The following is a 24,581-nucleotide window of genomic DNA, read 5'->3' on the forward strand; positions in this document are numbered from 1 at the left end:
TAGTTTTGGTTCATAATCGATTTCTATCACCGTATAAACCATATTCATTACACCTGTAAAATAAACACATAACACATAAATATAAACTTAAAAATCGTATTATTGGGTCATTGCCATGATATTTGATTATACTCACGTCACGATGGTAAGTTGGGCACACACATCTTTTTTTTCAGGTTTCCTCTATCGACTTAGGCTCGGATAGTATAGAGGACAAATCACTAATCTGTAAAATAGAAGCATCACATTAAAATAGCGACTGCAGGTGGTGAATGTGCTGCAGTGGTATTTTGACGAACGTGAAGTTGAAGTTGAACTCGACGTTCTCCCCGCTCACGTACCTGTCCACGTACTTCTCGACCAGCTTCGCCTCGATGGTCCTGCTGCTGTTGTACTGGTAGATGAAGAAGTTGTAGGTGAAGAAGTACCGGTGGTACCAGTTGAATATCACGGTGAGAAGCATGTACTTGACGAACGTGAAGGAACTCGCCCTCGACCTGATGTTCAGAAGCGCGTCGTAGACCGCGTCAAACGCGCTCTTGTTTGGAACGGCGTGGACCAGGATCGGGAAGACTGAGAACGCGATCACCTGGAGAACCCTGATGTCGTTGACCAGGCTCAGCTTCGTCAGCAGGAACAGAAACATGCCCAGCTCGTCTCCCGCCTGCTCCTCCTCGGAGCTCGACTCTCCGGTCTCCTCGGGCCCGCAGCCGGGGTCGCGGGCGCAGGCTCGCGCCGAGTGCGCGCCGTGCGCGCCGCGACCGGCCGGCGGAGCGTGCGACAGGCTGTAGCCCTTCATGTAGTAGACGAACAGCGACTTGCTGCCGCTCGAGCCGATGTAGCAGACGATGTTGTTGTCGTTGGTAATCTGCTTGAAGTTGAGCAGGTACAGGATCACGTCCTTGGACAGGTACTCGAACTCGCTCAGGTGCTCAAACTTGACCAGAGGCATCGTGAACTTGCGATAGAAGTTCCTCTCCAGGTTAACCGCTTCGCTTCCCAGGTGCTTCAGCTCGTACATTCTCACGAGCAGCTGCACGTACATGAAGTAGAACCGGAACCACTCCACGTTAACCACTCCTGTTAATTTGCTACTTTCACTACCCGAGACTGCACTGTCTGTGTTAGCCAGCCTGCTGTTCGAAGGCTCCACGTAGCGCGCTCGCTTCATCTGCGGCTCTAGATGGCCCGGTTGTGCGTTGTCAGTGACAGAGCTCGGGCCACTACTGTTTGTTCCTATTGCCTCCAGCACCTCTCTGCCCAAAACTGCTAAAAAGTAGTTCGCGTCGGCCAGGAGGTCAAATAAGCCACTGTTTGAGGCGCTTTTTAGCGTGTTGTAGTACGACATTGAGTATGTCAAGTGCAGCTCGGGGAAGGTCGAAAAGAACTTGAGGAGGCCGCTGATCGGGGATATCTTTATGAAGCAGGTCAGGATGGCCGGGTACTTCTTAAAACTCTTCCAGAGGAAGCCGTCGCTCATCACGGTCTCGAAGACCAGCTTAATTATGGCCGCCTCTGCGGTTTCCTCGATCGCCTCTTGAGCGTCGTCCCTAGCTTCAGCCGCGTCTACACCGTAGCCGGCTCCCGCCTCGGGGCCGCTTCTAGCGGCGTAGCCGTGACCACGCTCTACGGTGTTACCGCCGTGCGCGCTGCTGTCAATATTGTTCGTGGCTGTGGCCTGCTCTCCCTTGCTCCTCAGCCTCAGCCTGAAAACTGTCCTCATAGCGGCGTTGAACACTGATTGCGGCGTCGTGCCGTTGACCCTACTCAGGTGCGCCATCAACTTGTTGAATATCCTCATCGATATCGTCAACTTCCTTCCCACCTCAAACTGCGTCGAAGAGCCGAGCATGCCGTTGAACAGCGACGTCATGGCTACGTAGTACATCAGCTCATAGGCTACTACTTTCCCGTTTTCTCCGTTGTTGTAGGCCGAACTCAGCAGCTTCAGCATGTGCTTTTCGATCGCCTCCCTCGTCTCGAGGTCGTTGTTTTCGTGGAGCTCGTTGTAGAGCATCGAGCTGATCAGCGTGTCTATCACCGAGCCCAGCTTGCAGTTCAGCTCCTCGGCCCCTCCGCCGTAGCTGCCGACCGCCGCGCTCATGTGGCTGAACGTGAAGTTGTACGTTACGTTCGCCACGTCAGTGGTCGAGGCGCCGCCTGCGTTGTCGTCGCTCTTCCCCCCAGGCTCACTCGACTGACTCCCTCCCTGGTCCAGTGTGCACGAAGGGTGCCCCAGGTAGTAGTTGGGCAGTCCGTAGTCCTCGTTGACTATGCGATCTATGTACTCGAGCAGCTTGTGGTCCGTCAAGCACTTGAGCAGCATTTCCGTGGCGCTGATTGCCGACTCCGCGCCTTCCAGGCTGCTCAGCCCGAAGGCTCCGCTGCCGCCGCTCCTCGCGCTTTCTTCGTAGAAGGCGTAGTTGTACAGGAACTCCAGCGCCAAAGCGTACGCCTGCGTCAGCATGAACCTCGTCAGGCTCTCGTTCTCCTCTCGCGCCACTCCGAACTTCACGTACACGCGCTTCTCGTCTCCGAACTTCTGGCTGATCAGCCTGTGCTGGACGCTCAGGTTGCTTACGTTGTACAGCGTCAGCAGCTTGTGCAGGTACGACTTCTTCAGGCAGTCCTTCAGCTCCTTTATCTTGTGCGTGTTCACCTCCGCGTCCGTGGGACCGGCGCCGCGCCTCGCCTCCACGTCTTCTCTCTTCGCCATGTAGTGCAGCACTGTCGTAATTGTCAGGGCTGAGGTCACGTTGACGCAGAACGTCGACGTGAACTCACTGTTGTAGTGGTAGACCATGTTTTCCAGGTAGTTCATGAGCATCCTCAGGATGTCCACGTTCCTGTTTATGAAGTGCATCAGCAGGTTAACGTTCAGCAGTGCGTCCAACACGCTCTTCTCCCCCAGCAGCTTCTCTTCAAAGATACCGTTTTCGATCCCAATTCTCCTGCCAAAACTACCTTCAGACCCATTAAAGTCGCCCGAGTCCTCGTTATTGCTTCCTGAACCATCACTGGTTGCTGCACTCTCCTTATTTCCACTCTTATTTTTGCCATTTTGTGCCCTAGACCTGCCTCTGAACCCCCTTCTTCTATTCCTCTTCATAAACACCAGTGTTATCAGCTTATTTGCCAGCAAATACTCCAAAGTGTCATTTACTTCCCCTTCTTGAGCAAATCCAGAGTCGCTGTCGTTATAATCTCCGTCCGCCTCTGCCTTCTTATCTGCTCTATATTCCTCGTCGCCGCCATAAGTCCCCATCTCGTTGTTCAGTGCCAATTTAGAGTACAGGTTACTCAGAAGCCGCATTGAATTTTTGCTGGTCAGCTTTGTCAGGTTCAGGTACCTGTTACTCCCTATTTCCACGTAGTTCTTTTCCTTGGTGTTCCTATTCAGCAGCCCTGAGTTAAACGAGTAGTCGAACATCAGCATGTCCATGACCATTGAGAGCTTAAAGTTTGCCAGCTCCAGACAAGATACTGACGAGTTAATGTTGTTTATCAACAGCAGCAGCAGGTATTCAAACAACACTCCTAGGCTCGTTGTCTTATCCAGGCCTTTCACGAATGCTTTGTACAGTTCCAACAGGCGACTGCCGCCACTACCGTTGCCACCCTGCCCATTTGCGCTATTCGGCGACTCAACACTCACCTTCTCATCTTTTGAATTTTTGCTCAACTCATCTTTCCGCTCTCCGTTCAGCCTACTGACGCTCTTGTGGTACAGGTAGTGCTTCAGCAGCTTATACGACAGCCTCACTACCAGTGACATTTTTTCGTATTGGAGCAGGCTCTTGCTCACTCTCAGGTACTTCATCAGGTACCAGTACAGTCCTATTCTCCTTTTCAACGCCATTTCGTTCTCCAAATGCTCCACGTCGTCCTTCTCCACACTAGTTCCTGGCATCCCTCTGTGCAGCGCGCTCCGGTCGACGTTATTTTTTTCCAGGTACAGCAGCAGGTTGAATATGTATGTGCACTCCTTGTGGCTAACCAGGTTCAAGAGTGCTGCGCTGTCGCCCTTGCTGTTTTTCAGCAACACATTCAACACGTTTTCACTCCCTTCCGCTCCACCCGCGTTTGCCACGGCGCCACCTGCGTTAGTTTCCGGAGCAGCCTGCGTGTTACTCGAGCTGCTGGCGATGCCGCTCGCGCTCCCTGTGGATGCACTCGACAGCAAATACGTCCATATGTTCAGCTTGATCGACTGCACTCCTGACAGCAGCCCTAATATCTTTATCAGATCGTAGTTCATGCAGCTGATTATTATCTCCTTGCCCCTCGGGTTGAGCCATATTTGTATCAAGAGGTCCGTAGACTCTCCTCTGACCAGTATTCTAGAGTCGTCCGACGACTGCAGGAGCAGCTTCAGCGACATCAGGAACACGCTAAAGGTCGTTCTTCTGCACTCCACGAACTTGTCGCAGAAGCTCTTGACTGTCCTCACCAGCGAGATGACGCAGTTCATGTACTTCTTGCTGCTCAGCTTCAGCGGGTTGACTCCCGTCGCTATGCTGTTCACCAGCGGCCTCCAGCAGCTCCTTTCCTGGCTGAAGCATATCGGTATGAAGCGCTCTATGAACCTCTCGAGGTAGTAGAGCTGGAGGCTGCAGCGCGAGCCGTCCAGCAGCATCGCCAGGCTCTCGTAGAAGGTCCTCAGCTGCTGCCTCTCCAGGCTCGGCAGGATCGAGGATATGATTATGATGTAGTCCTCGTCCGTACATATCAGCGCGTAGTGTCCTAGCATGTTAAGCAGCGCCTCGTTCGTGTTCCTGTACATGTAGCTCAGGTACTTCAGCGTCGGCATGTTGCTCGTTATTGCGTTCAGGTTCACTGTTCTTATCAGCACCACCATGTCGTCTTTGTTCTTACTGCCGACCGTCGGCGGCGGATTGTTGAATGTGTACGTTACTGCTGGCTCACTGTCCCAACTGATCGCCTTGTAGTTGTCTATTGACGTCTCATTGTTCATGCCAGTGCTCCCCTCTCTGTTCTTCCCCGCTTCATTAGCGCCTCTATTTGCTCCTGAATTTGCACTCGGATTCGTGTTCATGGTCCCTGTGGTCAATATCGTCTTCGGCAGCAGCGCCACGTCCTTTTCCTCGTTGATAAACTTCAGAAACTTCCCTGTTTCCCACGACAAGTCCTCCTTGCTCTGTCCACTCGTGCCAAACGACAGCGACTCCTTGTACCCGTTAAGCACGAACAGGAACAGCAGGTATCTGTACACTCTTTCCACGTTGTGCAGGTAGTACTGTTCAAACTCCTCCAGCCTGTAGCCCACTCTCACTCTGAATATACTCGCCACTGCGAACTTTACTCTGTCGCACACCTTGTTCACCTGGTCGAGCGCGCAATTAAGTCTTTCCAACCTCTGTTTAAACTGCACTGTCTGCCTGATTGCCAGATGCTTCGCTTGCAGCTTACTGTGGTCTGGCTTCCTTTTCGGCAGCGGAGATGGCGGCCCTGCTTTGGGAAACGGCACTAGGTTTTCTCCACTTTTAAACGGCATCATTTTTTCGTAGATAATTTGTGCTGGCGCCACCATTGGACTCGGCGGCTCCTTCGGCCTAAACATCAGTCCTATCGCTTCTCCCGCGTTCTGGCTGCTGAAACTCGTCACAAAGCCTCCCATTTCATTTATCTTTCCTGCTATTTGCTGCGATGGGTTCATATAATTTCTGAATTGTGGACTCATTTGTGTGTTTATATGAACCGGCACACTTCTCATTGGCATTTCCGCCTTTTTCCCCAACGTCCCGTCTCTTTTACTCTTATATGGAGGCGGTGGTGCTCCTGGCATTGGCACATTTGCTGGGTGTGTTCTCGCTTTAACGATTCTGTGTGTTAGGTGCTGCAGGTTCGGTCCTGCTCCGTAGTGAACTGGAGGAGGCGCCGGTTTTATTACATTGTGCCCCAACTGGTTTATTATGCTCGGCCCATCTTTATATGTTATTGGCGGTGGTGGCTTCGGTCTTATTATTTGCGTTCTTGTACTCCTTGTGATTCTCTGCCCTCTTTGTGCGATCCTATTTCCTCTATTTACTGTATCATTTGCGGGATTCCTTCTATGCATTGTTTATTCTCCTATTTTCTTTCACTATTTTACATTATTTTCACCTTTTAACAACCCTTTTTCAACTTTCATTCTCTTTTATCTTTACGTGCTACTACTCTATTCGCGTCTATTTATACCAACTTATTATCTCCCAATTCCAATATAACATATATTTATCTACTCTCACATATATTAATGTTATTTTTACTCCTTATTTACTACTTTATGGGCCAGAATTTCTTTACTTGTGGTGGCATACACATCACATAAACCTTTTTATTCTATTACTTTTTCTACTACTATTTATCACATTAATTACTAATTTCTATCATGTATTCGTTTTAACTAGATTAGGATGCCTGCAACTCTGCCGTCAGCAGGTTTGTTGCACTATCTGACTCCTTCAGCTTCAACGCCTGCAGCTCCTCGTCTGGTGAGTAGTTGTGTGCTTCCATCAGCTTCGTCAGGTCGAACTTCGGCTTCTTGAGCACCTTGATCTTCCTCACCAACACGTTCTGCAGTGGAAACACTGACTTACATGCCTTCTCGATCTCCTTTCCTATCGACTCCGGTATCACCTTCTTCACGAGTTCTCTCAAAGTGCTGTTCGAGGCCTCGTTCGTCATCACTGATACCATTTTCTTGTGTATCATGCGCACCTTGCTCGATCTTACGTAACAAGTTGACTTGAGCTGCCCCGGTCTACGCTTCGTGTATCCTACGCAGAACATTCTCAGGTGGTATCCGTCCAGCGTCTTCACGTCTGCAAATGCTTCGATCAGCGTGTAGTTTTTTCTTATCAGCGAGCATAGCTTATCTCTCGTCACGCTTGATCCGTGGAAGTCTGTCAGGCAGTTCCTTCCTTGTACGTCCTCGCATGAGAGCTTTATCTTGCGGTACGCTTGATCTTCGTCTGCGTTTAAATCTGCCAGACTCATTTCAAATACTCTTCCCTTGAGGCCGTCTGTTGCTAGTTTCGTACCAATTGTCTTCGTGACCAGCGTTTGTCCGAAATTGCGCACGTTGAACACTACTGGTGCTTTCAGGTTGTACCATTCCTTCTTCGTGAAGGGGTCCACTACCTTCTTCTTTGAACCTTTCTTACCCTTGCTAACTCTTTTATTTTTTCCAACTGCCATTTTAATCTGATTTGATATACAATGATTTTAAATTATTTTGTTTTTACTTGGGTCACACCACACTAAAATAAGAGTGATTTCTCTGCTTAAAAGAACTATTTTATTGCAAATATACTCTTTTAAATTATACTGTGATATCACATAAACTGTTAAACAGATGATAAAGTTATTATCGACTAATTCAGTTGTGCCCCATCCTATGGTCCCCATGGATATACTGAAATCGCTTACACTAATGATTAATAGATTAATAACTCACACATATAGTTCATAGCATAAATATTAGTCATGTTCATAAAATGCTATTGATTGATCAAATATTTAATTAATTACATTATTATTTCTCAATTATATGTCTATTAAATAATTTCTTTATCAACTTAAACCATTTTATTTTACTTTTAAATTATAATTTTTTATATTATCAATTAATTTACTATAAATTGTAGAATCCGCAGATATCAAAACCCAATGTACCAATATTTTAAATTACACATTTTATAATGGAACGTACGCATCAACGTTCTATAAACAGCATATATATGAAAAATAAATTCAATTTATCTATATTACATGTTAAATTTATCTGTTGTAGACTATTGGAGAAATAATAGGACAGTGATATTTTATATCACGATCAGTCGATTTTATTTTTTCTTTAAGGCCATTTTTGCTAATAGCAGTTTCCTAGCTTCTTCGTCTTTCCTATATTATGATTAGTAAACCATTATTTATTATCATATTGTACAAGGTCCTTATTAATTATATAATTTAACTAACAAACAAATTAATTAATCCACATTACATAAAAAACAAATATAGTACTTTAATGTGATTACCTTTTTAATTCTGCATCTTTCTTCTTAAATTCCAAATCCTCCTCAGTTAAAACACTGACTTTTTTTGGGGCCTTTAATGGCTTTTTTTTACCTCCCTAAAAATTAATTTCCCCTAATAATATTTATTATATACCTGTGTACCAGCTGGCATTACGATTTGTAAAAATTATTAAATTGTTTCTATGTTTTTCTAATATTTGGGGTAACAAATCTACACCATTTGTTGTAGACTCATTTCTAGTATATGTTATTTTATTTTTACAAATACACTTTTGAAATCCCATTTAATTCCCCTTAAATATATAAACACGGTTAAATGCTTTAAATATTCTTAAATATCTATTAACAGATACAACTGTGTGTATAATCATGTTTATTCCATCCGATACCAAACATTATCCACATATTTGTAAATCCAATTCACATACTTCTGCATAATCTCATATTTGATCTATTATATTAATTACTTGTGCAATTTGCTTATAATTCCCGATGCCACTGTCTTTCCACCTTCTCTCAAAGCAAATCTCAGTCCCTCATGTAGCGGCATATGGTTTAACAGTTTAATTGTGCACTTCAGACTATCTCCCGGCATGGCCTATATTAATATTATTAATATAATAGTCTTTTTGGTTGACTGAGTAGTTTTAGAGCCTACCAGTGGGACATCTTCCGGCAAGTGGACTGTGCAGCTTACGTCTCCCGTTCTCAAGAACGCCTGCGGCCTGTAGTTTGACCCGAACCCGTTCTTCCTGCCACCCTCCTCGTGCGTCAGCACGTACAGATCTGCGTCAAACGAGTCGTAGGAGAAGTAGGTTCCTGGGCAACTCACCACGTACCCTCGCGCTATGTCGTCTCTTTTGACGTTCTTCAGCAAAAAGCCCACCTGGTCTCCCGCTATGCCCTCGCTCAGCGTCTTTCTGAACATCTCCAGGCTGTTGACCGTCGACTTTTTTGCGTTCTTCCCGCCTCCCACGATCTCCACTGCGTCTCCTACCTTCACTCTCCCCTGCTCTATTCTTCCCGTAGCCACCGTGCCCTTTCCTGGGATCGCCAGCACTTCGTCCACTGCTATCAGGAGGGGCAGGTCTTCCTTTCTGTCCGGTGTCGCCAGGTACTCGTCGCACTTTGCCAGCAGCTGCTTGATGCTGTTTACGCTCTCCTCGTCGTTCATCAGCGCCTTTGTTGCTGAGCCCTTCACTATTGGTGAGTCTCCGTAGTTGTATTCCGACAGCAGCTCATTTATTTCCAGCTCCACCAGCTCCACGATCTCGGGGTCTTCCACCAGGTCCATTTTATTGAGGTATACCACCAGCTTCGGCACTCCGATTTGCTTAGCCAGAAGTATGTGCTCTCTTGTTTGTGGCATTGGCCCGTCTGGAGCTGACACCACTAAAATTGCTCCGTCCATTTGTGCTGCTCCTGATATCATGTTTTTTATGTAGTCTGCGTGTCCTGGGCAGTCCACGTGGCCGTAGTGCCTTTTGTCCGTTTCATACTCCACATGGGTTGCACAGATCGTTATTCCTCTCTTGCGTTCCTCCGGTGCTTTATCTATTGAGTCATATGGCACATATTCTCCTACTCCTGATAAGCTACAAACCTTAGTCAAAGCTGCTGTTAATGTCGTTTTACCGTGATCCACGTGGCCTATTGTTCCGATATTTAGGTGTTCCTTATTTCGGACAAATGTGCCGACTGCAAAGTTACGTGTTTGATACAAATCACATCCTATTCGTTTAATCAGCTGTATTTTATTGTATATTGACACATTCCTTTTGGGAATAGCGTTCAAAAAATATGTATTAAACGATTTGAAATTACTACATTGGTTAATTTTAGATAATAAACTACAATTTAACATTTTAATGTTTAACAAAATACTTTACACTTAATTAATGTAAATAGAATCTTAGAAGATCAAATATTGATACGGATTCCATAGCATAACACCATATTGCTTAACACAACACATAAACTGATTTTAACAACTTTTGGTCTTATTTTAATTATAGAAACTGAGTGTTTTAACGGAATAAATAATTATGTTTTTAAAATATTATTTACTTTTCCAGGCTTTTCAAAAGTTCATCCCAGGAGTCCCTTGTAAACGGACTAAAGTCCAACATTCTGACCACCAGATCAATAATATCTATTGGATTATTATTAAATCAGGCTGTTACCGTGATCTCTCGTTTTCAACATTTCCTTGAGCTCGCTTATCACCTCTTCGTATACCAAGTCTTCCTCCTACACACATTTAAAGTGAAATTAAAATACCGATGGAATCTTCAGAGTCAGGAGGAAATAATAAATCAGCCCTAAGCAAAACACATCGTTTTTGTGCACAAAGTGTTTTACTTTATCAGGGAAGTCGTATCGATCCACCTTATTCGCGATTTCTTCCGATAGCTTGTTTGACTCCTCGACATTGTGAAAAGGTATCTCATTGGTGAGAAGTAATGTAAATTCTGGCGATATGAACTTGGCGCTGTTTAATTTCCCATTCCGTACCTTAAAACACCTTTCAACGAACAGGGCTGCTTATTTATTAGTGACAATTAGGCTATCTTTCTATGTAAGCTAAGTGTGTAATGGGCTGTTTGGATAGCTAGTGTCAAACTTTGAGGGCAAAAGTCGGTCAGCAACAAGTTGCGTCCGTCTTGCGATATTAGCACATTGCTCGGCTTAATATTGTTATGCGCTATTCCGTTTTGCTCCATATAATTTAACCTATGAATATTATTGGTTGGCATGGTTATCAACTTATATTAGAAAGGTCTGCTATTGAACTAAATAAGTATTAAGTATAAGTAAATAATTGGAAAATACAGTGAAATTTGCTGTTTTAAGTTGTTGAAGAGCAGCGAATCCTCCAGTTGGTATATATTATTCTTGTTAGGTAGGTACTTCAGGTAATCTAGTACTGATCCATTAATCATTTCCTTACTGCAGTTAATTAAATGATCGATTGAAGTTGTTAGATAAGGCTCTAGTAACACCTAATTAGTTACTCTATAGATGAGATATTTGGATACGTCATGTACAACACAGTTGGTGTGTTGATAAATGGTTCCCTTTTCCTCATTATTTTATCAATGCACATGATTTCAATCGCGCCTTCCTTTTTGGATATGTCAATCCAGTAATTTTCAAGGGTTTCTTTGATTCTCTCAACTATATCAACTCAATAAACTATGTTATTTAAGTTTATCTAACAATGGGTACACTATTGGTAGCTGTTTAACTATGGTAATTAACTGATAGGGTACATTCTTTGATGAATGAATCCACCTGGCTGTCCAATGTGTTTGATAAATGTTTGTCGTTTATGCAATTATTGTTTCTGATAACAAACGGGTTCAGCACCTATGAGGTTGTTAAGTTCTGAATTGTGTTACACAATAAGTTTGCTAATTATCTACAGATCTCCCATGTTAATATTCTAATTTACCAACCAGTTTGGCATAACAAATGATCATTTGTTCCGATTTACCTAAATCAATCGTTAGTTAACAGTGGATAAATTACCTTTTCTCTTCTTTTTTATGCTGTTTTTATGACCGCTTTCAGTTTCACTGTCACTTTCGTGGTCGTTATTCTGAGGATTGGTGTTAGTCAAGAAACAATACGTATTTGGAGTTCAATTTCGTCAACTCATTTTCAATCTAAACATCAGTTAGAGCCAACTAAATAGTTATAACATAGCCATAACCATCTAGCTACTGTTACATCTTGTATTCTTTGGCGCAGTTTGGTTATAAGTATGTCCATTTGGGCGATCTCGCCATCAACATCGAGGCTAAAAATTAATCACTCCATCCACTTTAAGATACTAATAAACTGAGTATTGAGACTAACACATTCATTTCATCGTATTGATATCCTGCTTGTGTGTTTGATTGCTGAATCAACTTTTCCAAATGATTTTCATAGTGTTCCAACTGCCTCTTCCTTCGTCGCCTGTTCACGAGTTAATCAACATTTAAACGATTTGTAACAACGAATTTAATTAACATTATAATTGTATAACTTGAAACTAACTCATTTATAGCTATATATTAAAGCAGTGTTTCTAAATAAGCTATATAAATCATACAATTCAGTCTCCATGTTCTTAATTAACTGTTCTGTAAAGCATCCAACTTTCCAGCAATCTCCCATTTGATCATCACCTAAATATTACATCAAGCTAAATAATCCGGTATCATAACGAACATAAAATAACATCTCTTAGTTTTAATATGGTATATATTGATTACCCGGAACAAGGTGTATAGGCCTAAGCTCAAACGGCCACTCAATTTGTTCCTTTTCAAGCAAGGATGATAAATCGGCCATTTATATACACAACAATGTGATTTTACGATATTATATACAAGAACGATGAAAAATATGATTTATTTACAATCAAAAGTTTAGAATTTCGAGTAATTATAAATTATTTGTACACATTAGAAGACAAATATAAAATTTTAACAAATCAAAAGGATTCAACAGAATAGTATTACATTAATCTACAGAATAAACCTTTTTACAGAGAAACAAATTAACCAATTGTACGATTGGGCGGGGTGTGTAGATTAAGAATCTGAGTCGCTGAAAATAACCGAATTTACGGTGTTCGTTATTTCACCTATATTAATTATTATTTTCATTTTTTTTGTTGATTAAATAACACTTATTTTACCTGATCCTTTCCACGACGAGCGCTTCTTTTTATACTTTTGTGACCTAAAGTCTTTACCCTTCACTAAACTCAACTGTTCAGCGTCCTTTAAGGCAAATGAATCGCCCTTTGCTCTATATGTATTGTTTTTGAGCTCTTCCTTCTCTATTTTACTCAGCCAAATCTCCTCATTTATTCTTTTGAATGGGACTCCTATAAACTGTGAAACTTCTTTAAAATACCTGATTTTACACCATGTGTACTGGAGATTTCCTTATTTTTTTCGTCCCCGGAGGTATCAGAGTCCTCTATACCGGTATGAGTTATAGGATGGTCAGTTTTGAGTGTTTCAATTGTTCCCTCTAAGACTTCCGATCTGACGAATCCCGGAAGAACTCCTGAATCTTCCTTAGTCTTCTTTACTTTTTTAATAGGTGTGGATTCTGTGCCCTTATTTTTAGAATATTTGATGATTTTTTTAAGCAATTTTGGGATTAATTTATTAAAATCAGCATTTGCGATAAAATCTGGCAATTGTTCCGGTCTCAACTAAAAATAATTTATCTATTATATTTAAAATATATAAATAAAGTATTTAAATTCAATACATGATTGCAATTTGTTTCTTTTCTTAATTTTTTTAGCGTTTTGTTGAGTCCGTAATCTGAGAGTATTTTGACTGCTGATAGTAATAATACATTTTGTTGATAATCTTTAGATCCGTCACCTGTCATTTTTTATTTTCTATTATACGAATAAAATGTTTAAATAATATATTGATGATATAATTCGTCACGATTTATTTAATAAAATAATCAACACAAGAATATGTTAATTATACAAAACCATGTTATACACCTATTAAAATTCGTATTATTATGTATTAAATGTATTTCTAGTGATAAACTAATTATGATAGTACATTTATGTCACACTACATTTGCATAACAAATTCATCACAATTCTTAATATTTCATCATCAATTTTTTATTAAAGCAACATCAATATTTTCTTTTATTGATTAATGACGAATAACACAAATAAATATTTAAATGATGCTCTAGAATTGCGAATTGCCTACTTAGCAAACTCATCCTTTAAACTGTTTGATAAATTGCCCTCAATCTCACACCATTTAATGTAACATATTATTCCGTTATTTATTTTTATTAAATATTATTTTATAATCGGAATTTATAGGAGATGTGCTGTTGGTTTCTCTACTCAATCACATAAAGGTTTTTTCCCTTACACATTATATCTATACATCATCATTATTTACAAATGGACAGAGTATAATTTATACACAGCTTATAATACACATTTTTAGTTCCTACTGAATTTAATGTGTGTAAGAAGTGTGGAATACCTCTAGTTCCATGTGTAAATCTGGAGATCAGATGCAGGAAATGTACCAAAAGGAATCGTAAAACTTTTAAAAAATATCTTAAGAAAAAGACTCATAAAATGTATCATAAGAACAAAATGGTATCTATTAGCTGACGTAGCTTTTACTATCTATTTATTCTCATAACATAGAAAGTATTTATAACATTTTAGGTCTATAAGTGTAAAACGTGTTGTAACATAGTAAATTTGCCATCTGTTTGCAAATATAATAAAAATAAATAGTCTCTTAATGTATTGTTGTAACAATGTAATTGTTAATTAAACATTTGTGAAATATTTATTATACATTGTGTTTAAAATTGTCAATATTATCGTTTTAAATAATTTGCTGATGATGTGTGAACTAATTCATTTATTTATAACATGGAAGGTTGTTGTACTGTGAAGTTGGGTCATAAACATATATAGAAGACTTATATTTGATAATTTTATAAAATACTATAATATAATATTTATAATATATTATATACGTATTTTATAAATCTGATAATATTTGTTTTAAATGTTATGTCACACTAGAATGGTTAAATATCTACAACTTAAAATGTAATTTACATATTATTTAATTATTGATTTAATCATGGAAAAGAAGAAGATTTTATTCTGCACATCTAATTCTGAAAAAATTAGAGACTTGAAACATATTCTAGGGGATGAGTTTACAATAACCACTGAACCACTCGACTGTATTTTTATTAACTAACCTAACAATTTAGTAACCGAAATACAAGGTGACCCCAAGGAAATCGCACTGTTCAAGGCCAAGGAAGCTTATGAAAAGTTAAAGAGGCCAGTTCTAACTGAAGATACTTGCCTTTGCTTCAATGCGTTCAAAGGGCTTCCCGGACCATATGTGTATGTAGTATCGTGAAGTTTCAATTTTAGAAATTACTAAAAATTATTTAGGAAGTTTTTTTTACTTAATTTGGGTGTGTATGGACTTTACAATTTACTCGAAAAGTTTGAAGTATGATGATTGCTTATAAACATAATATCGACTAAATAACTGACTCAAATACAGGATAAAACAGCATATTCACTATGCACATTTGGATATGCTGATGAAAATGGAGTCAAGCTATTTCAGGGGAAGACTGATGGGAAAATAGTATACCCAAGGCCACCAGTAGATGTGGGTTGGAACAGTATTTTTGAACCGGAAGGTCCAGGAAAAACATTTTCGCAAATGACTCTAGAGGAAAAGAACCTAATTTCTCATAGATATAGAGCAGCCATTAAACTAAAAGTAAGAAAACGTATGCACATTTTTGTTTTAGGAATACCTATTAACTCAGTAAAACCCTGCTGGATAATTTTAACAATTATGTGAATTTTAATGTTTTAGGATTTACACTTAAGATTCTTTCACATAAAATTACTATAACATCCTTTTGTATCATCCCCATCCGTTGTTGTTGTTTTATAAGTTATTATTAAATTAATGTATCTTATAAACAAATGTTATGAAGTATAGTTTGTTATGAAACAATTAGTATTATAATGTTGAAATTGGGGCCTAATACTAGCAACAATATCATTTCAACCTCTGTTGTAAGTTACACATTTATAAAGACCTCTCACTTACATCAGCTATAAAACACTTTTATTACAAACAAACACATTTATATATAAATCATACAGAATAGAGCTGTTAGAGAACTCCCGTGGAGGTCAAGGTTCGATGTTTTAAAGGAACGAATTAAGCCCATTTATATGTCAGAATGCCCAGGCACACCAAGGCGCGAATATCAAGAAAATATGATAAATGGAATTAGAATTCATCCAACATTCAACCCATATGTTAGGTTGAACAAAGAAAAGAGATATAAATTGGATAACTGGCCATCCAGGTTCTTATTAGTCCTTTACTGTTGTTTACTATATATCATGTTTATCTTCATAATGATTCCTTAGAAACTGGGATGACTGGAACCCACATTTTTGCTATGTTCGAGGTGGAAGGAAGAGGCATCCTATACCTAAAGGATTCTTGCCGTTGAAAGATGAACTAGGAAGTAATCATCCTCCAATGTATACCACAATCACTAATGATTAACCCAATCGCTATTTAGTTATTTACTGGTTGTTATTGTTAATTGTACGGGTTATATTGTTATTTAAATACCAGTACTAATCAAATATAGGCTATCTGGACGCTATAAGGCTGATGTAGAAAAGCAGTATTATTACAATGGTATATCAATGCATTAGAAATTACTATTAGCATTAGAAACTTTGAACACAAAATAGTGACTATATAATCACAAACATAATTAATATTACTATTAATCCTTACGATGATTAGGGCTTCCTTGGGTTTGGGATTTAAACTACTACACTGGCAGAATACATTTCCACGACAGGGAAATCCTGTTCCCTAAAGTCTGGTACAGACAAGCATACAGGTACTTGTACTCCAATTAGAATTTACTTAATAATATTTATGAATTCCTTAGTATTTTAGTTGATATTACTAGAGTTATTGATACCTATTGAGACTAAACTATACATAAAATCATACTGATAGCTCTATAAAGTTATCCATTACTTTAATTTAGGCAAAAAATAATCCAGTTGGAATTAAAAAACCTAGATAAACACTTAAAGGAGTATAAGGAACATTTTAAGCTGAAGAAACGATATAGTTATTACGAAAAGGCAGTAGCAGCAATGGCCGGAGAAGAACTGGCCTCTAAGTACATTAGACAGAGGAAAATATACAAGATAGGTTAATTTTTAACTTTATGATTCTTTTATTTCAAATTATTGCATGAGTGTGTATGGGTTGAGTATGTCAGATGGTCTTCATGGATGTTACTGATTACTGGTAAAAGTGAGTAAGAATTGTCTAATGAATGGTTTATTGTAATTGAAATCGTGTAGTTGACAATAATAACTGATTTATAATATTTGTGTGGGTAGGAAGGCACTATAGAATCTTAGACTATTATTATAATTGGTACTCTTGTAGTTCATTATACGAAGTGTTGTAAATCCGTTCTATTTTAATATTAGAGTCAATTATTCTAATAAATATTTACAAATAATCATTGTAATGGCCGTTGAGGATGCACACTAATTATGCAAAATGTTATCAAGTGTATATATCCGAAGATCAGACGAATTCCACAGAATTTTTCATCAAAATGCGCTCTGAAGTCTGAGCTGTACGAAAACAAAGATTCTAATATTCACGTATTGAGCGTAGTCTGCGGATCACATCATTTGAACTTTTCACCATACGATTCAGCTTTGGTTCTAGATTTACTGCTAACCAACCACAACAAGTCTAACGGGTCTTGCAAATCGATTGATAAAAACACGAGTGATAGTAACAAAAAATTCAAATCTCACACTCTCTATAAACCGGCAATTACACGAGTTGTTGATAGTGTGATTAATTATAGAAGTGAGCTGCTCCCGTATTTCTTTAAAAAATTCTCAGAATTGCACGAAATTGGTGCCTTGCGGTCAATAATTTTTGTTATTGTTGACTCTAAGAGTCTACCCAATTATAACATAAACGCTTTGATAGAATTTTGTTATTTAACTTCGTTTCACATTCCTTCTTCTTGTTTTTCTGATCAAAAACACTCAGATTATAAGTTGTATAATAGTTTTTATGAGGAATTGGTGGATAATATAACTAAATTAATAAATAACCATTGTTTAAATAAGGTTTTGTTGTACAAGTTATTGTACTCATTATCTAGGATTCCTTTTAAACTCGACCACAAAAGACTGTTTAAGTTGGTTTTTAACAAATGTATGTGACTATTAACTAATGATAAGGCTTGTTTAGATATTGGTGAATAGTTTTAGTTTGGTGTTGACAGTAATTAAGTAAATAGGCTATACATAGTCTTGAATCGCATTTACTTAAATTAAAAATGATAGTTAATTGAATAGAAATAAGGTAATTTTGTAGTAACGGAAGTATTGAGTAACAATTACTGGGAATCGAAGTATTTGATACAAATATACGAATCTCTTTATAAATTGGAGCTTTTAGACCAGAGAACACTGTTTTTAATATATCGCAACATTGAATTGGTAGTTTTTGAATTGAACCCTAGGGATTTGAAATCGTTATTGTCCATAAGTAGTAAATTGGATGACTCGTATGTACATAAATGTGTTAAGTAATCACATTACATGGAAGTGAAATAACATGTGTGTAGGTTGTCCAAGAAGCTGACGAAAGTAGCAAACGAAAAACTGGCTTTGTATAATAAACTGAATGTTAAGTAATTTTAAAGAGACTGATTATAATTAATTAATCAGCAGTAAAGTGAACATTTAAAGAAGAAAACAATAAAATCATTAGGATTATTTTAAATATAAAAAATGAAGAAGGTAGTTAGAATACCAGGTAAAGCCATTAGAGCATTATCGAAAACACACCCACTATATCAAAACGATAAAGCAATATTGTCGGAGGAAGCAGCAGAAATAATAGCAAACACAGTGGAAATGAGACTGAAACAAGTGTTAGAAACAGCAAAGCTACTGATGGATAAATCGGAAAGAGCAATTAACACAAGAGTGTTAACGCCAGAGGACGTGAGGAATGCACTGAAGGCGTTAAACATACCGGTATTGTACAGATTACATAGCTACGTTTTAAAAAAGGCATTTAAATATTGAGAATTAGAGTACCAGCTAAGAGTAACGGTAGTGATAGGTAGTTACAATCATACACGCAACTAATGAGCAACGATAGGACCTTGATGGATATAGTAGCAGCTACGACTACAGATACGTCTGGGCCACAAAGCTGTTCAAGGGGGACAGAGTGGTGAAGAGGGAGTCGACGCACAGAAACCTGGGAGATAAGAGTTGGGGACGCTACAGGCTATCGCAGCTGGTAAAGCAGGAACTGCAGAAACCAATACCAGCACCAGCAGGACTTACAGTATCATGGGCAGTGGTGGACGCAAAGGTGCCGCTTATGGCAAAGGGGCTCGTGGATGAAACAACAAAGGAGTACGAAAAGTGGCTAGCAGACACTAAAATTAAAAAGAAACTGGGAGAAATCAGCTTCGTAGACTACTCAGAAACGGAGGAAAAGTTGGATAACCTCACGACGCTGGTGAAGAGCATTAGAGCTCCAGAGTCGGGTCTGACAGACACCTTTAGCAACGAGTACCTGGACAAGGCACTTATCGACGCAATAAATAAACAAATAGTTCAGGACAGTGCACTGGTGAAGAATCAGAAGTTCGTGATACCGAAGGTGGAATATTTACTGACAAAGGTGAGAAAGCGTGGACAGAGTGGCAGATGTGTCCTTTATATTGGAAGTAGCAGATGTAGATAACTGGTAGATAGGAGTGTATGCATATAAGAGTATTCGTTGTGTTTGGCCGAAGAAAAGTGAATAACGATGATTAGGAACACAAGTTCTTCTTGAAGGAGATAAGAAATATGCTAAAAAGAGCTTCGTACTCACTGGAGCCGGATATACAAATGCAATACAAAAAGGGTAGGTGCCACAGATAAAAAAACATATTTGTTGATGGGTCACCGTTTGCATGTGATATTAGGCAGAAAACAGATTAGATAGTACAGTGACGATTTAACTAGATAGTGTATAAACGGAGAGATATGAACTCATGGTCTGACATAGTCACGGAATTACTGAGGGTGTCACTGGGATTGGACCAGCTGTTGCCAGAACTGTGTTACCTGTTCACGACAGAGATGAACAGATTCAAGTCGAGTCAGTCGTCGTTCAACGTTAATATTTTGCTGCAATACGTCGAGGCGCTGACGAGCAACCCGAACATACAAATACACCACTACGTAGGATATAGATAGGCTAGTTAACGCTGACGATGTTGATGCCAATAACGAATGTACAGGTGCATCAGCTGCTAGTGCCGCTGCTGGAAATACTGCTGTCCTCAGACAACGAAATGGATCCGACCGAAATATATAGGTCCCTACTACTGCGTAAATTATCAGCGCAGGTACGTCCAATTTATAAACCGTAGATATACGGATAGATATATAGTTATACAGGTATATAGATAGATATATATAGATATAATCGAGTAGGTCGTGACAATAATAACAGCCATGCCCGAGATAAGCACACGTATTAGATATGAAATAGCAAAAGTAGATTGATGCATCATCGATTAACACCATTTTAGTGTATATACAACATAAGCTACAACCTGAAGCGGAACAACAACGGCTTGGAAAGCATAGATTCATACCTGATGAACCTGTACAAAAGAGAGATAACCAACGAGGGTTGCACGCTTTCAGTGCTCTTTGGGGCGCTCTGCGGCATCGCCAAGTTGCCTGCAGTGGCCAAGAGAGTGATATTCTACCCTATCGTGCCCCTGCTCCTGAGCGTGGTGCTCAACAAACAGAACAGCCTCAACGTGTACACGAAGAACAAGCAGAAGCAGAAGATACAGCTGTTTAAGCAGACGCTGCTCCACGAAATATTGCACCTAATACTTGTAAGTTTGTTAGGGATGGCCAAAACAACAAAATCAGATATTAGTAGACAAAGTTAATACCATATACTTAGCATTAGGATTAGTTCAGTAACTATTGGAATATACACACAAAATAAACACAATATACAAGACAAACTTATATAATGGGAAATTGTAACATGCTTAAACGCTCAAGGATAAACATAAATGTAATAGGAAATAATATATGATTCATCGTTTGAGGATGTAATGTCCACTTTGGAGGATACTGGCTCACTATTCACAGTGTCATACGAAGGTACGCGAGTAAATGATATGCTAGTCACAGCAGCATGCGTATATTATTGCTAACGATGATGTAGCCAGTCTACTCGTTAACGACGTGCTCATGGGATCCGTTAACTCGAGCGTAAACCCAGAGTTACTGCTGCAAATATACATAGCGATCTTGAACAAGTGCCACACGCTGCTGATATCGCTCAACGGAAACACGCTCAGGCTGAAGAGGAAGTTTGATGAGATCAGCAACTGGAAGATCGTCGGACTCGACTTTGAAGACGAACAGAGCGAATTTAACGACGGAGGGGTCATTGTACAGCTGCACGGCGGTAAGACGATAGTCACCAACAACGGCTCGCCAACTAATACTGAAGCCAATAACGGCAGCAGCAGCAGCTCTGCAACTGGCAAGTTGTTGCCCGAGGTGTATAACATCAGGAACTACAAGAGGCTGTACAGCAAGGCGAACGATCCCAGCAACACCGACAAGACGGTGTCAGTGCAAAACTACGACAATGCCAAAAGTTGGTACAACTTTAACAGCATCCACTCGTTAACACTGACGATTTAATGTGCGTGTTTTAAAATTTATGAATACACGCAGTAAATACACCCAGGAATACATACTTTTTCACCCAGAAATACACACAAATATGCCCAGAAATACACACAAATATGACCAGAAATACATTTACGTGGCGATTAAGATGCTAATATACGTTTGGCAGGGGAGCTTCGTCAGGCAAGTTTCGCGACAAGCCGCCTATGAAATGGTCAAACCTGCCCGAGTAGTTGCTAATCATCTGGAATATCGACTTCATTATGTTCGAGTACTTGACTATCACTTGGTTCTTGTCCTTGATGCCCACAGATATGTCGCTCATGTCCTTTTCCATCTTGGCTCTCAAAATCGGCTTCGTCAGGTCAATGTTGCGGTAATTGTATTCCTTGAAGCCCTGTAGTTCGCGTAAAATGTGCACTCAGAGGCTGATAATTCTGTTGCGGTAGCTATTGTTTTACGTGGTATATTGCTTTGCCCAGATTCGTAGGTATGAACCTCAAGTTCTGGTCCTTTACGCAGTAGTGGCGATCCTATATGGTTCATGACTAGGCGTCTGCACGTAAACACACCTGTATCTTCTGTATGTGCTCATGCATCGTTGCGTCTGTGCCGATTCCATTCTACTCATTATTGTTTCAGCAGTGCTGGGTACCCTGTTCATCAAATCAATCAAGTTTGCTTCAGACAATAAACTCGGCGGAGTCGTTCTACCGTCCTACAATCGCGTCATTTCCTCAAATTATGGAACAAGTATGTAGCGCATTACCTTAAGTAGTATGGCATCAGGCATTATCTGTTGGTTTTCGTGGAAATTTGGTATCAGTTTCCCCTCCCTAGAAGGCAATTATTGTTAACGTTGTCACTTTATGGGTCTAACCAACACTGATAACTATAACAATCAATATCCATACTATTCACGGTTATAAGTAAACTGTACCATGTGCTGTACGTGTATATGTTCAACCAATTTCTTTCATGGATAATCAGCCCCTTCAGGTTAAACATTTCACCTATTAACATTGATTTTGCGCATATAAGCTACTTAATCCCGTTATGGGCAACGTTGCCATTCTGCTTACCTGACACGTCTAGTATTACTATGGACTGATGTCCTATTGACGCTTTACTGCAGCATGCCAGGAATCTTCTCGCTATGTATTCGTACAGTTGCCAGTGCTCCTCTGAGTCCGCTTCGTACCTGCTTAAACATTTAACTGGGTGTATTGGTGGGTGAGCTTCGTCGTTCTTTCTCCCCTTTATCGGCTCCCTGAATCCTCCTAAAGGCGACATCAATACCCCTACTTGTTACAAGTGCATCAAACACCATGTTACTCCGTACCATTAAGCAGCGTGTTTGCGTATCCTGAAAACTCTTGCACTGTCGATAACATTCTTATTATTGTCTTCACATTAATTGAGCTTGGGAAACAATTCGTCTCAGTCCTCGGGTAACTGATGTACCCCTTATTGTACAACGCCTCTGCCAGTTGCATACACTTGTGTGACGATATCCTCAAGAATTTAGAAACATCCTTATTCATTTCAATCGTATCTATTTATAATATAAAAGTACGTCGGTTTCAAAACCACTAATTAGTTACATATCCCTGGTAATTGTATTTTATTACGATACCTAGGGGCAGTGGCGGATGCTTCTTAACTTCCTTTTTTATTATCTAAAACATATCATTAGACTGTTTTTAATCTTATGGCATGAATTCTGCTTTCAGCAGCTCAATCACAATGCCTAATGCAGATTTAAACGCGATTACTACTATTACGTTCCTTTCGTGGTGTACCTTTCTTATTACGCCCCGTGGATTCTCCAGACACACTTCGTACAACGTCAACACTGCTAATCTACACATCGTTATTAACGCTCGATTGTACTCGTCGAACAGCTTCTTTCGGCTCCACAAGAATGTCACAGGTATTGATTCACTGGATCGTTATTATACTTTCTTCCCGCTTACTGTGTCACGTTCACGTTGATTGTCCAATACGGCTCTCGTTGGAAGTTTTCGATTTGCAAATAACGCTCTACCACGAAACCCAAGGTTGGAAGTTGACATGTACCGTAGCTGCAAACAATTCAACATGGCCACTTACTTATACTATTACTGTTACTAGTGTGCTGGTGGGACTATAAATTGCCTACCTAAGTATTTTCGCTTGCGTTCTTATTGCGTTTTTATATTTTAGTGTCAAGAATCTCGTTATCGACGAGCCTAACTCCACTGTTTTTTGTGCGCACTTGCCTATTCTCAAGTCTATTTCCTGTCTCGTTTCAACTGCCTACGTCAATGAATTACAACTATGCCTCAGATCTTAACGCACTATACTGATAGCATTCGTCAATTATCTGCTACATAGATACGCCATATTCGCTTTTAATGCTTACATTCGCCAGGTTCCTGTTCGGTTCCTTTAAATTGTTCAGTGCGTGTTCAATGTCCGATCCTGCACACTTTGACCTACTCTCCGCTTACTCGTCACTGCTGAAAAGATTGCTCTCTTTATTATACAGTTATTCTTTACTCTTTGGAATACTTCCAATACCTGAACTCATATTACCTTTAAACGGTTACTTCAAATGCTATCGCCTCTCCTTCTCGGTCGCAGTCCAGCCATAGTATGATTATGTCGCACCTAAACATCGAATTCGGCCGACAGTTTACACTTACAAGCGTGCGTAGTGCAATATATTCTTTTCTATTTCCTTCGAGTCGCTGTTTACCGATAAAGTCGTCGGCGCTGTGTGTGGATGTGTGGAATCTCGTGGAATAAATACAATGCTAATCCCGTTCTCCGGGGCAACTTGCCTGTAAACAGGTCCTCTATTGCTGTCCTGCTCCAATTGCGATAGTTTGGCTCAAAGTCCAGGCCCATAAGGTGCCTAAAAACCCTTACATCCTCTCTTCTTACCCTCTCACTGACGTGAAGTACATTTTACACATTCTGCTTTCGATGTAGTACTGAAATGAGAAGACTGGGTTCATTCTCGAGTGCGTAAATTCCTGTACATAGTTGAGAAGGCTGAATATTACTCTGTTTTTCCTTCCATTGGACAGAATCTCGGTGATGTTATTTGCCACTGATGGCTTTTCTGCCACGTTGAACACACTTAACATATATTCTTTTTCCTGTTTTATTTTACATCAAATTCC

General features: G+C 40.0%; 12 protein-coding genes across 12 annotated transcripts; 3 read left to right on the forward strand and 9 right to left on the reverse strand.

Annotated features, from left to right (window-relative positions):
- Positions 1–247: 247 nt before the first annotated feature.
- On the reverse strand, positions 248–6,079 carry TOT_030000172 (conserved hypothetical protein; the record flags this gene model as incomplete). Its single annotated transcript, XM_009692917.1, has 8 exons — positions 248–687; positions 763–1,110; positions 1,225–1,566; positions 1,621–2,899; positions 3,164–3,619; positions 3,716–3,865; positions 3,938–4,098; positions 4,174–6,079. The coding sequence occupies 8 exons, from the start codon at positions 6,077–6,079 to the stop codon at positions 248–250; spliced, it is 5,082 nt and encodes a 1,693-aa protein (XP_009691212.1).
- Positions 6,080–6,411: 332 nt separating this feature from the next.
- Positions 6,412–7,200, reverse strand: TOT_030000173 (40S ribosomal protein S3a; the record flags this gene model as incomplete). Its single annotated transcript, XM_009692918.1, has 1 exon — positions 6,412–7,200. One exon carries the CDS (start codon positions 7,198–7,200, stop codon positions 6,412–6,414), a length of 789 nt encoding a protein of 262 aa, XP_009691213.1.
- Positions 7,201–7,847: 647 nt separating this feature from the next.
- Positions 7,848–8,190, reverse strand: TOT_030000174 (uncharacterized protein; the record flags this gene model as incomplete). Its single annotated transcript, XM_009692919.1, has 3 exons — positions 7,848–7,905; positions 8,040–8,134; positions 8,173–8,190. 3 exons carry the CDS (start codon positions 8,188–8,190, stop codon positions 7,848–7,850), a joined length of 171 nt encoding a protein of 56 aa, XP_009691214.1.
- Positions 8,191–8,502: 312 nt separating this feature from the next.
- Positions 8,503–9,903, reverse strand: TOT_030000903 (elongation factor tu; the record flags this gene model as incomplete). Its single annotated transcript, XM_009692920.1, has 2 exons — positions 8,503–8,637; positions 8,698–9,903. The coding sequence occupies 2 exons, from the start codon at positions 9,901–9,903 to the stop codon at positions 8,503–8,505; spliced, it is 1,341 nt and encodes a 446-aa protein (XP_009691215.1).
- Positions 9,904–10,205: 302 nt separating this feature from the next.
- On the reverse strand, positions 10,206–12,380 carry TOT_030000904 (protein kinase; the record flags this gene model as incomplete). Its single annotated transcript, XM_009692921.1, has 13 exons — positions 10,206–10,289; positions 10,320–10,579; positions 10,663–10,772; positions 10,872–10,988; positions 11,078–11,216; positions 11,312–11,408; positions 11,498–11,535; positions 11,571–11,640; positions 11,672–11,707; positions 11,730–11,841; positions 11,901–12,002; positions 12,139–12,214; positions 12,302–12,380. The coding sequence occupies 13 exons, from the start codon at positions 12,378–12,380 to the stop codon at positions 10,206–10,208; spliced, it is 1,320 nt and encodes a 439-aa protein (XP_009691216.1).
- Positions 12,381–12,622: 242 nt separating this feature from the next.
- On the reverse strand, positions 12,623–13,442 carry TOT_030000177 (uncharacterized protein; the record flags this gene model as incomplete). The annotated part of the gene is made up of 4 exons (XM_009692922.1): positions 12,623–12,675; positions 12,730–12,921; positions 12,951–13,158; positions 13,317–13,442. The coding sequence occupies 4 exons, from the start codon at positions 13,440–13,442 to the stop codon at positions 12,623–12,625; spliced, it is 579 nt and encodes a 192-aa protein (XP_009691217.1).
- A 290-nt stretch (positions 13,443–13,732) lies between these two features.
- Positions 13,733–14,211, forward strand: TOT_030000178 (uncharacterized protein; the record flags this gene model as incomplete). Its single annotated transcript, XM_009692923.1, has 3 exons — positions 13,733–13,848; positions 13,909–13,946; positions 14,039–14,211. The coding sequence occupies 3 exons, from the start codon at positions 13,733–13,735 to the stop codon at positions 14,209–14,211; spliced, it is 327 nt and encodes a 108-aa protein (XP_009691218.1).
- Positions 14,212–15,191: 980 nt separating this feature from the next.
- TOT_030000179 (conserved hypothetical protein) lies at positions 15,192–15,296 on the reverse strand (the record flags this gene model as incomplete). Its single annotated transcript, XM_009692924.1, has 1 exon — positions 15,192–15,296. The coding sequence occupies one exon, from the start codon at positions 15,294–15,296 to the stop codon at positions 15,192–15,194; it is 105 nt and encodes a 34-aa protein (XP_009691219.1).
- A 538-nt stretch (positions 15,297–15,834) lies between these two features.
- On the reverse strand, positions 15,835–16,090 carry TOT_030000180 (BIR protein; the record flags this gene model as incomplete). The annotated part of the gene is made up of 2 exons (XM_009692925.1): positions 15,835–15,968; positions 16,033–16,090. 2 exons carry the CDS (start codon positions 16,088–16,090, stop codon positions 15,835–15,837), a joined length of 192 nt encoding a protein of 63 aa, XP_009691220.1.
- A 1,109-nt stretch (positions 16,091–17,199) lies between these two features.
- TOT_030000181 (conserved hypothetical protein) lies at positions 17,200–18,369 on the forward strand (the record flags this gene model as incomplete). The annotated part of the gene is made up of 3 exons (XM_009692926.1): positions 17,200–17,884; positions 18,047–18,239; positions 18,300–18,369. 3 exons carry the CDS (start codon positions 17,200–17,202, stop codon positions 18,367–18,369), a joined length of 948 nt encoding a protein of 315 aa, XP_009691221.1.
- Positions 18,370–18,465: 96 nt separating this feature from the next.
- TOT_030000182 (uncharacterized protein) lies at positions 18,466–21,423 on the forward strand (the record flags this gene model as incomplete). The annotated part of the gene is made up of 9 exons (XM_009692927.1): positions 18,466–18,714; positions 18,842–19,375; positions 19,513–19,603; positions 19,748–19,923; positions 19,983–20,090; positions 20,277–20,594; positions 20,790–20,871; positions 20,936–21,159; positions 21,265–21,423. 9 exons carry the CDS (start codon positions 18,466–18,468, stop codon positions 21,421–21,423), a joined length of 1,941 nt encoding a protein of 646 aa, XP_009691222.1.
- Positions 21,424–21,562: 139 nt separating this feature from the next.
- On the reverse strand, positions 21,563–24,545 carry TOT_030000183 (DNA topoisomerase III; the record flags this gene model as incomplete). Its single annotated transcript, XM_009692928.1, has 17 exons — positions 21,563–21,808; positions 21,873–21,944; positions 21,984–22,034; positions 22,067–22,129; positions 22,181–22,247; positions 22,352–22,424; positions 22,494–22,691; positions 22,754–22,966; positions 23,048–23,090; positions 23,214–23,355; positions 23,388–23,495; positions 23,573–23,709; positions 23,792–23,893; positions 24,099–24,189; positions 24,233–24,310; positions 24,340–24,431; positions 24,462–24,545. The coding sequence occupies 17 exons, from the start codon at positions 24,543–24,545 to the stop codon at positions 21,563–21,565; spliced, it is 1,860 nt and encodes a 619-aa protein (XP_009691223.1).
- Between the last annotated feature and the right edge of the window lie 36 nt (positions 24,546–24,581).

Source organism: Theileria orientalis, chromosome 3 (assembly GCF_000740895.1).
Source record: "Theileria orientalis strain Shintoku DNA, chromosome 3, complete genome".
Lineage (NCBI taxonomy): Eukaryota > Apicomplexa > Aconoidasida > Piroplasmida > Theileriidae > Theileria > Theileria orientalis.